Raw genomic sequence first — 13898 nt, forward strand, 5'->3', positions numbered from 1 at the left:
CCCCTTCCCCCCACCCCAGACTTACTGGCTGGATGCTGGTCTCCAAGCTGCCAGGCTGCATTCCTGGCTACATGCATAGATGTGGCATTTATCGGTGACATTATCAGTTACACCGGTCAAAATCCGATATCTCAGGTCTCACTGTGAAAACCAACAATTTTGTACTTCAAGAAGGTTACCTCTTCCAAGTTAAAACTACAGAGGTGACTTAAGGATGATCTGAAATTTAACCAAAAATCTAGATTTTGAAGAAAACATCTCGGTTTTCGGAAATAAATCAGTAAGAAAGCCATCTTCAAATTTCCTCTAAAGAAGGCATTTTAATACATTAAAATAAGTTCTGTGAAGAAAAGAAAGCATTTTTCACATATTGCATTTGTCTACCTCTTATTGTTGATCACAGAGAAGTATTTTACCTTGTATATATTGAGAGATCATCCTCTGAAGGAACATCTGAGAGATTAATCCCATAAACATCTTTCATGGACTGGACTACGCTCTGGAACAAAACATGGTACATCTTTAGAGCTAGCATACTACCTAGGAAAGTAATTCATCAGAAATAACTGACTCTCAGATCAGAAAAAATACTTTTAATAAATATAAATAAGAAATCAACCAAGCCTTTTTCTTGTACTGTCTGCCAATCTTTCTATATTTATGCCGAATCTAGTAAGTTACCTGTGATGTTCTTCAGTTCATTAGCAACAGGCACCATATCCAAATCAGTCAACCAAGAAAGTCACAACAAATGATTGAGCAATCCTTCTCCAGCAGCTGTAAAACCATTTAGGCACCCATCTCCATTAGATGCCTCCATTTTGGCCTGAGAAAATTTCTTGGCATCTAGGGCATTTACACATGTGGGGAGCCTGCTCCAACACACTGGAAACCCAGCACGTTGGAGCAGACTCAATTAATCAAGTCTGCTGGAGCGTGTAAATTGATGGCCTCTGGCAGCCTCGCATGTCATGTGTATCAGTGGCACAGTGCATCTCTGCACTGAGAAAATGGCAGTGGTGCACTTTGAAATAAAGCACATTAGATGTGCTTTAGTTCAAAGCGCCCTGCCACCATTTTCTCAGTGCGGGGACGCATGGTGCCGCTGATTCATACAACACACACGTGCTTTCAATTAGCATTGCTTGCTAATTAAAAGCACCTGCAGCTGTGTCAGGATCATGTGTAAAATCACCCCTAGACACAGGCTTCTTAACATGCTCAGAAGTGATCCAAATTGATCAGCTAGGTGGTTAGCTCCTGAATAAGCTCCACTGCAATCCAGACTGGAGCTGGAAAAGAAGCTAAATCTCTGCCCATGTCCAGCAAAACCCGATCTGTTAGGTACCACAGAGAATGCTTGACTCACACTGGCAACAATTAACTCAGTACGAAAATACTACCACTATCGCTCTCACTTGAAAATGTTAGTGTTGAAGGTGTCCACTTTTGGGGTAGCAGACTACTGCTTATTTTGCATAATCACTTATATATTAGAGCAGGGGGTGGCAACCTATGGCTTGCAGACTCATTTTATCAGCCCTGTGGACCCCAGGGGCTTTGGTAGTCTTTCAGCGGCACAGCTTCTTCAGGCAGCAGGGAGAAGTGATGGCAGTGGCACTGCAGTGTGAAACGGTGGCTGAACCTGCAGTAGTGCCGATGGCGTCGGCCAGGTTGGAAATGCTCAGAGCTAAACTCCCCTGAAATGGCTCCCTGCTCCAAAATGTTTACAACCCCTGGATTAGAGCATTCACCTAAGAACTGGGAGATCTGGCTTCTATGCTCTTAGACTGAGGGGATTCAAACTTTATAACTCCTACTTTCCAGGAGAGCACTCTAACCACCATGTTATAGACTGAGCTGTCTAGCAGTCTTTGCTGCCACCGTTGTTTCTTTAACCAATGCCTATCTAAGATCAAATGCATAAACAGTCTGACACTAGGGACTGGAGCTTGTAAGGGCCTAGAACCTGGATCTCCCACCACTTGGATAACAACTCTAACAACCCAGCTATTAGCCAATGGATGGGTACTACCAACACCAGTCACTGAGGTGCCCACTAGGGCTGTGTGAAGCTTCGGTTGCTGATTCGATTCGGTGGCCGAATCTTCAAATCCGAATTGAAACAGGAGACCCTTTAATCTCTTCAAATTGAGTTGGAACCCTCCAAATCAATTCAGAGAGATTCGACGATTTGCACATAGACACAGCTTTAAATGTTTTTTCTACACACCTCAAGGCACCATGCGGCTCATGAACACTGAGCTGGTGGGGTGGATGGAGCGTCCTAAGGAAGCGCGGGGGCCATCCTTCATGCACTCAGTGGCAGACCCAGAAGTGGACCAGAAGCACTTCTGATCCACCGCAAAGTGTGCGGAGGACCCTTCCCCCCCACCGGCTGAGCAACTAGTGCTTTCTGGGCCTGCAGGGGTACCTGGGGTCCCCTTGCGGCCAATTGCCCAGCTGGAGGGGGGAAGTTGTGTGTGTATGTGTGTAGGGCAAACCCAGAAGTGGACCAGAAGTATTTCAGGTCCACTTCTGGGTCCACTGCTGAGCATGCGGGGGGAGGGAGGGGGCCCTCCCTGTGCTCCTGTGGGATGGTCTATCCACCCTACCATCTCAGTGTTCACAAGCCATGCCTGGTATCTTGAGGTATGTAGAAAAAACATTTAAAGCTGTGTCTATGGTCAAATTGCTAGTTCTCTAAATCCGCATCGAATCTTCAGATTCAGATTCGGCTGAATCAAATTGAGACAGTGATCCAAATCAATGAATCAAATCACTGTCCCCTGAAATTGTTAATAATTATATCAGCAATCCAAATCTGAATCGAATAAGGCCTGCTTCACACCCCCCTAGTGCTCACCCACAGGTCACTCTACATCTCCAGTTGATAAAGGTTGTTAAATGTGCAGCCTTAGTCAGGCATCTAGGCTACTGAGAGGTGTAGTACAGACACATTCCTACATCTAGTGTTTCCTGCTCGCTAATTGTGTGCGCCTCAGCACTCTGATATCATCCTTCAGAGCTGCTTAGCCCTTCCCACTGACTAAAAGGATCCTAGGTGGGCTGAAGCTTAAATGGAGGGGCTCACAAGGCCAACCTGGATTTATCAGCACCTACCAAATAGGTGCTTAAAATAGTCACAGTCCATCCTAGAAGTTTTTTTGAATACTAGCTGTATTTAAGTTATTTTTCAGTGAAAAAAGCAATGTTTTTTACTGGACTAAGAATTTACTAGTTAGAGATAAGCCAGTTTAAGTCACACACAACAGATAGAATTTAAGTGGCTTTGTTTCTCCCATCTTTGCCACATTTGAGTCAAATATCATCATTCAAATCTCTAATCAAATAAATAACTGATTCTTGTGACAATAGTATTCACTGAATAATATATTCAAAGCACGAGCGTTAAAGTATGAGAGAGATATCCTTTAAATTATTAATTATATCAGCAATTCATTGACACTTAGATCTAAGTCAGCCATTTTCAAAATACATAAAACTTCACATCTAATGAGCACATTAGTACTCACTTTGTATAAATAATATTTATTTGATGATCTACATACTCTGCAGAAGATCCTGAAAATAAAGTAGGACGACAAAATGCCTAACACAGAGCTGCTGGAGTGCACAGGACTGACACACTTAGAAACCACTATCAAGAACAGGAGGTTGCAATGGCTATGCTATATCAGAAGAATGGGAGGAGACTGTATACCCAAGAATATTTGGTACAGTGAGATTCAAGACAGCTCTAGAAAACAGGGTCGCTCTCTATGATGACATCATGATGCATGCAAAAAGATAGGAAGTCGTTCAGCATCAGTGTAGAAAGCTGGGAGAAACACGTAGAATCTTATCTGATATGGAGGGAACATCTGGCACTGGATGCAGGCTCAATATGAAGCAGCTTTGATCCAGAGGATGGAACCAAAGTGAGAAAGAAGAAAGCGTGCTGTAAATGTTGGCTTGACAACAGTATTTAAAGGTCTGTTTTTTTGGGAATTGGCTTATAGGTATAGATATATGCATTATAAGGGTTCAAGATGGGCAGCAGGGGTTAATTGGATTTCTAAGAGCTTGGGAGATGTGCACTCAGCTTCTCATGGTCTTGAAAGCAGGCGGGCTGTCTAGCACAACAAGGCCAATGGACGGACACTAGGGCTGTACAAAGCTTCAGGTGCTGATTTGATTCGGAGGAGATTCAGCGGCCAAATCTCCAAATTGAATTGGGAGACCAATAAAAAGGTCCAATTCCATTCAAAGTCTCCAAATCGATTTGGAAAAGATTCTGAGAAAGACTTGGAGATTTGGGCAGGGACCATGGGGGGGACCTCCGCCAGGCCCCCTCCCCTGCCTGCTCCCCCAGCTGCCCTGAGAGCCCCCAGACCCCTGCCCACTCTCCCAGCCTCATCAATGGCAGCCCTGCCTGGCCCCACCATCTCAGCTCTTAAAAAAGCCCAATAAGCTTTACATTCACCAGCTGCTATGGTGACTATCCAGGCTTCTGGGAGCCCCATGGTAGAGCCTCCCCACACAGCGCGGGGCAGCGGGGATCCCCCCCCCCCTGGCAGGGGCTGGTGAGCTTTTTTTTTTTTTTAAAGAGCTGGGGCACTGGGGTTGAGCAGGGGGTGGGGCCTGTTTGATTCAGAGTTGGTAGTGGCTGAATCTCCGAATAGATTCAGCCAAATCGATTCAGGACAGTGATTTGAATCATCAAATCAAATCACTGTCCCCCAAATCAGCCGAGTCCAAATCCAAAGTTAATACTAGCCGCTTCGCATAGGCCTAATAGACACAGCCTGAGAATTGAGGGGGGCCATACTATAACATGAAATCTGAGCCTTCAAGGCACACAGGCTGTCTAACACAACAAGGGGACACAGATTGGGAACCAAAGAAATATGCACCATACTGTCCCAAACAGAAGATAAGTGACACCAACAACAAGGCCTCAGAGAGCAGAGGGGCCTAAGTCCTGGTTTTGGGGGAACAGACCAAATTAGGAGAAGGCACAGAAGGCTATGTGGATGTGTGACCACAGATGGACAGCCAACCAGAGATAGCCACAGATGAAGAGTCATCAGGAGTCATCAAGGGTGGAGGAGAATACAAAAGCAGAGACTTGAGATTAACAAAGGGTCCCTCCCATCCCTTTGTTCATCCCTCCCTGTTCCTTCTGGTCCCTCCTCTTCCTCCCTGTTCCTCTCCATCTTGTTCCCTGAGAGGGGTTCCCATCCCATCCCCCAGGAAGGTTCCCCAAGGCCACCATGGACCAAGGGCATACCAGCAGCCTGTTTCATACACCTGACTGGAGGGGGGCTGTGGGCCTCGGTATCCCACCTCCAGATTCTGAGGCTCTTTCTTAGGTATCAGCAAAGGAGTCTGCATCCTGACCTTTGGGCCTTTTGGAGTACTTTGATTCTGATGACAGCCCTAGGATCGGTAGATATAAAATTGTTTGATTGTTTGTATTGTTGCTTTTCTGTTCTTATTTTGTGTGAATAAATTCGCCTATTATCAATTGGCAGGTGTTGTGATCGGTCTGAGGGTTGTGCTTGCCCGGAACAAAGGTATAAAAAGGGCTGGGTTCCTAAAATCTAGTGTCAACAGTAAGGTTGGACTCCAATTCAAACAACAACACATGGATATGTGAAACTTGTAACAAACTGTGTCGCTCCTGAATTGGGCTTCTCAGCCACAAACTGAGCTGTGGCACCTCCTAGATCTCTTACATGTACACCATGATCCAGAAGTTTGATGGTTGTCTATTAATTCATGCAATGACAGAATTTTCTGAGAAGAGAAAAAAAAAGTCTGTTTTTTTACAGAAGTTGAAGCAAAATATATTTGACAAATCCTGCAGTTAAAATGCTCTCCAAAGTATGTGTTTCTTGAATCCATTTGATAATTAAAGACAATTTGATTATTAAAAATTATTTCCTGATTTCTTATTAGTTTAGCTATAAAGTTTTGGTTATTTGAAACCCTGCATTATAGATTCTCTTTAGATGAGTAAATGCTGGAATTCCTGACAAATATCTGCTAATGGTGGAACATTAATTCCAAAACACACGCACTAAAAGGCTGAAAACTGATATTCCAATTAGCTCAGTAGTATGAACGAATGACATTTGGCTGACTAAATCTAGATCAGCTAGTGAATACACTCCAGGTTGTCTAACCAAAAATCTCATAGTCATAATTCTTTCGTGATTTCTACACATAAAGCAGAATACATTTTTATTTTATAAGTAAAGCAAGTACTACCTACAATTTTTGTGCTTTTGAAATGGACAAGCAGATTTATAATAGGGTTGCAAAAACCCCACTTATTTAGGTTTGACCAGTATTGTGGTCAAAACTGGTTTTCATCAAACATTCCACACAACCTTCTAAAATATTCTCAAACATTAAGTACATTTCAGAAAGTTCGGGAAACATTCCATGTTGCGGGGATGTTGATTGTAGCCGTGTTGGTTTAAGGACATAGGCAGACAAGGTTCTTGGGGTAAATGTGATCTCTTTTATTAGACCAATTTGCAAACTCTCCCTCTGCCAGAAGTAGGGTGTTTGTGCCTGACAGCTTGCAAAGAACATTTGTTTCCAGCTATTTAGTTGGTCTAATAAAAGATAATCACATTTAACCAAAGAACCTTGTCTGCCTTTAACATTGCAGAAACTCCTCAAACTACAAACCAAGTCTCACTCCTCTCCACCCCATTATGATAACAGTGTTTCAGCCCTGTAAAAGTTCCTACTTTAAATTGCTTCCAGATAATATAAGGATGACTATAAAACAGAAAGCTGGTGGTCTTCAGTGATAAATAGATTTGAGCACTTCAGCAGAAAGCTTTTTATGAATGCTAGTATTATCCAGAATAAATTAAGAAATAGGTGAGATGTGAAGAAAGCAATCAAACTGGTAATGTGCCCAAAAATGCTTTGTGCCACAGTATACAAGCAATGGAAAGATGAGCAGGTTACCAAGGAAGCATCCCAAGAAACAGCAGGAACTTACAGGGAAAAAATCAGGATGGCAAAAGAAAAAAACAAACTTCGCCTGGCAAGGCATGTTAAGGACAACAAGAAGATATTCTAGAAATATGCTGGCCAGAGCAGAAAGACCAAGGAAGCTGTCTACGATTAAATAGCCAGGGTGAACAAGGATGATGCAAAGGCAGAGCTGCTCAAGAACTATTTTGTCTCAGTCTTCATTAAAAATAAATAAATAAAATCAGGCTGCAACCAGACAGCTAACAAGGATTATTTGGCTAAGGAAGGGGACAACCTAAGGGATGAAATAAAGGAAAGTCAGAGAGCTTTTCATGGGTCTGAATGAATTCAAGTCAGCAGAGCCTGATGAACTTCCTCCCAGACTACTGAAGGAACCTGCATAGGTGATCTCAGAGCCCTAGACAATAGCATGTACAAAGTCATAAGAGACTAGCAAAATATCAGAGGACTGGAAAAGGGCAAATATTTTTGCCTTTTTTAAAGAGAGGCACTAAGGAAAACTTTTGAGATTAGTTAGCCTCACTTCAATATCCAGAAAGTTCCTGGAGCATATCTTAAGGAAGTCTATTTGCAAACACCTGGAAAAGGCTGATTGCAGGCAGCCAGCATGGATTTACTATGAATGAATCATGTCAAACAAACCCAATTTCCTTCTGTGACAAGAAAAATAGTTGGGTGAATGAAGGGGATGCTGTGCATATAGTGTATCTGGAGTTTAGCAAGGATTTTGACCAACTCCCAAATCCTTTGTATAAAATACCACACACTCAAATTAAAGTGCAAAGCAAACAAGCTTCAAAGATAATTTTACATTTTACAAATGGCATATTTGTGGCTGGATGCCCATTTTTCTGGCTGGTTATTAGGATAAATTGCTTGAACGTGTGGCATGTTACAATGTACTGGTCCATTAACACATTACTCACACTTCAAATATAACATCTGCCAGGGGCCTAAAACTTCCTACATGGAAGTAGTTGATAGCCATTTCAAAATAATCATTTCTATAGCCTTGGTAAGTTATGACATACATTTTCTTAAGTAGGGCAACCTTCACGAACCATTTTTTGAAAAGGCCAAAAAGGCAGTGGTCAAAACCTAAAGACAGTCTGAATCAGCCAAAACCAGCAGTTAAAACCACAGGGCACCTATACATGTGACAAAGTTCTGCTCCAATGCGTGCTAATTAACATACGTAGGAGCAGACTCAATCAAGTCTGCTGCGAGACTACTGAAGCATGCTAATTAGTGTGCTCCAGTGGCCTCCGTGTCATGTGTATTCAGCGTCCCCATGTTTCAAAGTGGCAGCAGGGGTGTTTTAACTAAAGCTTGTTAAACAAGCCTTTGTTAAAGCGACCCTGCTGCCATTTTGAAGCACAGAATGCTGAATACACATGACGCTGTGGGCACCTTAGAGTGCCTCTCAGAACCTCTCTGATTAAAGCGCACCCACCCCCACTTCCCTAGAGCACATGTATAGATGCCCACAGTGATCAAAACTATTAAATCCTACTTTATAATAGCAGCCATGGATTAGGCCCAAGATTAATAACTGACTAGAGGTGGATACAATAGTGCCTCTCTGTGAAAATATTTACATTATGGCCCTTAGTAAATAATTGTACAAATTAATAATCCAACTCTGAATTCATAATTTTATATAAGTTAAGGTAGGAATAAAGAAGAAAATAGGACTTTACATATTAACAAAAACAAAATACTTTACCACTATTTGTAAGCCAACACACCTTAAAGATGCCATAAATAATATTTTGCATTTATTTACTTGTACCCTTCATTTACAAACCTCAAAAGTATTTTACAAAAAAAATCATCAGAATCAATACTACGGTTACCTATTTTATAGATGTACTTAGTGGCAAGAGTCAGGGATAGCCCACAGAAGCCCTGACTGGTCTTTATGACCAACATAAACTTTCACTCTCTGGTGATGACATTCATACTTCATTATTTTGAGATGATAAAATATCTGTTGCAATTTATAAAATTTGGCATAAATTTAGCAAAGACATATATCCACTGGTATCAAACACTGTTAAAAAACACTGTCCCTGTACCACACTATTCATAAGTATAAAAAATAATTTAATTGGGTTCAGGAAAATTTCAGCTCTATATATGAGGCCAACTTTCATATCAGAGAATCTAATCATTGTCTATAAAACAAATCATGAGGTCATACGTAAAATGTTAAAAGCTATATAGAAAAGCTGCAATTTTAATTTCCTGCCAACTATAGATAAGATGCCATTTATATGGAAGTTCCCCTGTAAAGGGGTAACTGTAATCAGAATCTTGACCATTTCAATTCACTGTCACTTTACAGTTTAAGTTTGTATCGCTTTACAGTTTAATGTTGTATAGCATTTTACCCTCATTTCTAATTTTTCAGTGGCATCCCAGATGTCTACCTGGTAGAAACAGAAAACAACACTTTGAACTAGACCCAAGGGGAAGATGTTTGTAAAGAGGCATTCTTAAAGTGAATCTCACGAGTTCTGGATTAGCAAAACAGCACTGACTACACTGCTGGAATGGTTAAGTTCTTTGCCTACATTAGCTATTTAAACTGTAAGCTATTTGCATTAAGGGACAGGGTTGTCTTATTATATGCTAATACAAACCTTACTGTTACAGAGCTCCAACACTTTATAAAGAAAATAATATTAATACTAATGCTATACAATAATGACATAAAGAAAAAAGCCTACTAAAGTCCTGATTAAATAAGTGTAGAACTTTGCTGCTGCTTTCACTGAACCACCATATCTCAAAATCTAGGGATGGAGATCTAGAGCAGGAGGCCAATGAAGATATTTTTTATGAAAATATTTAGCAAAGTATTATCCAACAAAAATCAGCAAGCATAATTTTAAATAACTTAGTTCTATTAAAAAAAAAGTTTCACCACACTGCTGAATTACCAAGCAATAGTTCAAAGTTTAAAAAGAGATATAGTGAAACCCATTGCATAGAACCAGGAAAAATTTCTGACTTTGACAGCTTTTGATATTATAGAGAACTAGACCCTCTGTTGGGGTTGCCAGTTCCTGGGACCCTGTCAGTCTTTACGTCCATAGATTTTTTTTTAAATGTTATTCTCTCCCCTAGTACAACATGAGAGACCCCTAGCACTGCAGAGAAACTGACAATTGCATATAATCGGTTTCATAGTTACACTAAGAGCTGTCAAGTGTACAAAACAAGCAAGCAGGAGAAATATTTTTTTCTTCTCAGAATTTGAATGACATCCAAACAGATGTTGTAAACATCATCAGATAAAATGTATTTTCAAAAAGAATGCGAATCTTAAGAGGATGGATCCCTTTCACCACAGGTCAATGCAATTTCTTACCTCAGTTATTTTTGTATTATCTCCTGTATCAGTCATCTTTACTGGAGTGGAGCGCTGAGAAACAGCACCTTCATCTTCCTTGTCAGTTCCAGAATCATCCTCTGAACTGCTAGACACTGCTTCCTCACTTGGTGGTGGTGGGGCACTAGCAGCTGTCTTGCGCTGCAACATAGTTTCTTCTCTGTTACTTTTGTTTCTATTAAAAAGAAGGAGAATACATACATTCACAAACAGGTGAACATAAAGTATTTTCAACTGTACCATATCTGCATTCCCAAATTTTGATTGCCATCTCATTTGGGGAAACTCGGAAGCCTCTGGGTGTGGACACACATAACTGATCTGTTCTAAAATGTCACTAATTGGGAAGTGGTTCACAACTGTGTGAAGTCTTGTGGCTCTGACACCAGGAAGTGGTAGTGAGCACCCAGCCCAGCATGCCTTGTAATGAGCGAGTTGGTGGGGAGGAGTGAGTGCTTGTACCCATGCTTTGGAAGTCCTCAGAGGTGGGTGATCTGTGGCTCGGGGCGCTGTCACTTTTCTGTTTTCCCTTGTTTCCTAAATGTGAGTTCAATAAGGTTCAATGGCCTGCAAAAGACCAAAGTCTGTGGTATGCTTGCCTGACTTGGCAGGGAGGGGAGGAGGTTCTTAGATCCACATTTATTGCTTCTCAGGGGTTGGGGAAGCATGATGAGAGAGTGCAGTCAAATAAGGAGAGAGGACAGAGGTGGTTGTTAGAAAGATAGCTTTTATTGAGCAAGCAGTAGAAGGGAGATGGTTGATAAAGAGTGTCAACAAAAAAGGGGGGCAGTATGTTTTGGCCACAGATCAGAATAGACCATTGCAGCAGTGTTGGGGAGGGATGAAGACCAATGCAGCCTTAGACACCTAGAAGACTGACCAGACCCATGTCACAGAACGCTTGGTGTCCACACATAACACTGAACTGGCTTACAGTGAAGAGGTTCAAAATAGTACTAGATTTTCCAGGCATCTTTTTGAGCCATCCCAGGCCAATTTAACAGGCTTGTACATCTGTCTGAGTCAGGTTAAAACCGCATTTAAATCATTCTACGTTATGTGTGCATGCCCTCTACATTACCTTTGGAGTGGAGCAGACAGGTTCTGCCTATCCTTTGAATCCCCTATTTCAATTTCTCCTGGGTACCTGGTATTTCTGAAACTCTTCTTCAGACACTCAGTAGTTGAAGAAAGCTCTGTGATTACATAAGACTTCCTCTATTGAGTTCATTTTTGTTATTTTTTCATTTTCTTTCTAAACACTTAAATTTCTTGATAGATACTTTCATAACCAACTCACTGTGGATGGGCATATATCTGAGATAGTTTAGGAATTGTTACCTATTGGCTCTGTGTTCTTGAGGGAACCCTGGCACCCACCTTACTGGACTTAAAAAGGACTTTTTCTTCTCCCCCTCCCTGACACACATCTCACCTAACCAGAAATAAGCAGAAGAAAACTTTAATAGGCATCTCAGGCCGTACATTCCCCGGTCCCAGTATGGGAGGCCTATTTAAACTTAATTGACTAAAACTTGGTTGCCAGGTTAGGGAATGCTGAGGCAAGAGACCAAAGTCAGAGGAGGTATAAGCGACATTTGAACAATGGTTAAGGGTTCATCACAACATCCAGCCCGTTGGAGCCCTGACCACAAACACTGCCATACTTTTCCTGGGATGACTGGTGGAAGTCCTACCCCACAAAGTTTATGAACACTCCAAGTAATCCCCTTAAGTATGTTCCATATGCCCTTGGGATTTCCTGTTTTAGAAAACAGACTAAAACAAGGCACCAGTAAAAGACTACAGTAAGATCTGAAAGTCATGCTAAGCTGGAGCTTATTCACAACAGGTAAAACACAAAACACTGATGCTGACTTCACAGTGTGAGCACAGCTAGGCCATCTGAGAAGAAATAATGCGGTATCCCATCCAGTTTATCTTCTATATTCATAATAATTTCAAGTTGGCTCCTAGGTGTCTGGTTACTCCTTAAAACCTTATGTTTTTCCTGGCTATTAATCAGTTTCTTGACATAGTTTCATAGATTTAGGGTCGGAAGGGACCAAGTAGATCTTCTAGCCTGACCCCCCACCAGGGCGGGAGAACAACAAAACCCCAAAACAAAAACGGGACTCAAATGAGTCCAGCCAGGTAGGCATCCAGCCTCTTCTTAAAGACCCCCAGGGTAGGGGCCAGCACCACTTCCCTTGGAAGTTGGTTCCAGCTCCTAGCCGCCCTAACTGTGAAGTAGTTTTTGCGGATGTCCAATCTATACCTCCTCTCCATCAACTTGTGCCCATTACTCCTTGTTATGCCAGCGGGCACTAGGGGAAACAGCGTCTCCCCCAAACCCTTCTGGTCCCCCCTAGTGAGTTTATAGACGGTCACCAGGTCCCCCCTCAGCCTTCTCTTGTGGAGGCTGAATAGATTCAGGTCCCGCAGTCTCTCACTGTAGGGTCTGCCCTGTTGTCCCCGGATCATGCAGGTGACATGTTCCAAACCAGATAACCGCTTGTCACTGAAAAAGGTAATTCATTTAAAATGAAACTCTTTACGTAACAGGATTTTTCCTGCCGATTACGGCTTGGGACTCTCTTGATTTACACAGTTAAAAGAATGTTTTGAAGAGGCTGGACTAAGGGTGTAAGAAAGCTGTAAAGCAGCAAACAGTGTGCTTCACGAGAGAGAAGGCTCTCTGACACCATCCATTGTTCTCTTTTTGTCACTTATTTAACCTTCAATGATTGTGCTAGGAATTCTGCCTGTCAAAAAAACACAGTGCATTGGAATGGTGAGATCCCAGCTCTCTCTCTCTTCCTGTCTCTCTTTTTCTTTCTAGGAATAGCTTTCTGAACCTGAATTTTATTAGTTAAGCTTGAACTAGGTTTCCCCAAATACTCAATTGAACTAGGGTAATATTGTAATTGTTTTTGTTTGTTTTTCCTTGCATGGCTATTATTACTAGAACCATCATATTTTTCATATACTTAGCAAGAAATAAGTTTTATAGTCAAACTGGTGGTAACCGGGTGTATTTTTCCTTCTCTACTTCCCCTTCCCCACTTGCTCTGCAGCAATGCTTCTTTTACCCAAGCCAAAGATCCCTGTAAAGCCCCAAAATACTGTGGGGTTTGCTCATCAAGAGACTACCAGTACTAGGACAGTTCAGGCAAAAGATTGGGATGCGCTGAGTTTGAGAAACACAAGGGGATCGGCTTGTATAGGCTGACTGAGCCAGTCTGGCTTACACATGCCCTAATGAACTGAATGCTGGCCCATGAGGGTGTCAGCTGGACACCCAGCCTTATTCAGTGGTATTCTGTTCACCTGCGTGCTTGTGTCTGACTGCATTTTATTGTTGCCCTAATGAACTGATTCCTGGCATAGGAGGGTGTCAGCCTGTATGTACTGATCAACCGGGCCAGGCCAGGTCTGTCATGTTAGTGTGCATGTGCATTTGACTGATTTGGTGGCT

The 13898-nt window shown here is 42.0% G+C and overlaps 1 protein-coding gene across 1 annotated transcript in view; it reads right to left on the minus strand.

Moving 5' to 3' along the window:
- The window catches only part of FIG4 (FIG4 phosphoinositide 5-phosphatase), a 193346-nt gene that overhangs the window by 54565 nt on the left and 124883 nt on the right, over positions 1-13898 (minus strand). The window contains exons 20-21 of the mRNA XM_019520105.1: positions 10400-10595; positions 417-499 (exon numbers count right to left, since the gene is read on the minus strand). Coding sequence (XP_019375650.1) covers positions 417-499; positions 10400-10595 — 279 coding nt within the window. The remainder of the gene's footprint in view (positions 1-416; positions 500-10399; positions 10596-13898) is intronic.

The sequence above is a fragment of the Gavialis gangeticus genome, unplaced genomic scaffold, assembly GCF_001723915.1.
Source record: "Gavialis gangeticus isolate Ggan-Ray unplaced genomic scaffold, GavGan_comp1, whole genome shotgun sequence".
NCBI lineage: Eukaryota > Metazoa > Chordata > Crocodylia > Gavialidae > Gavialis > Gavialis gangeticus.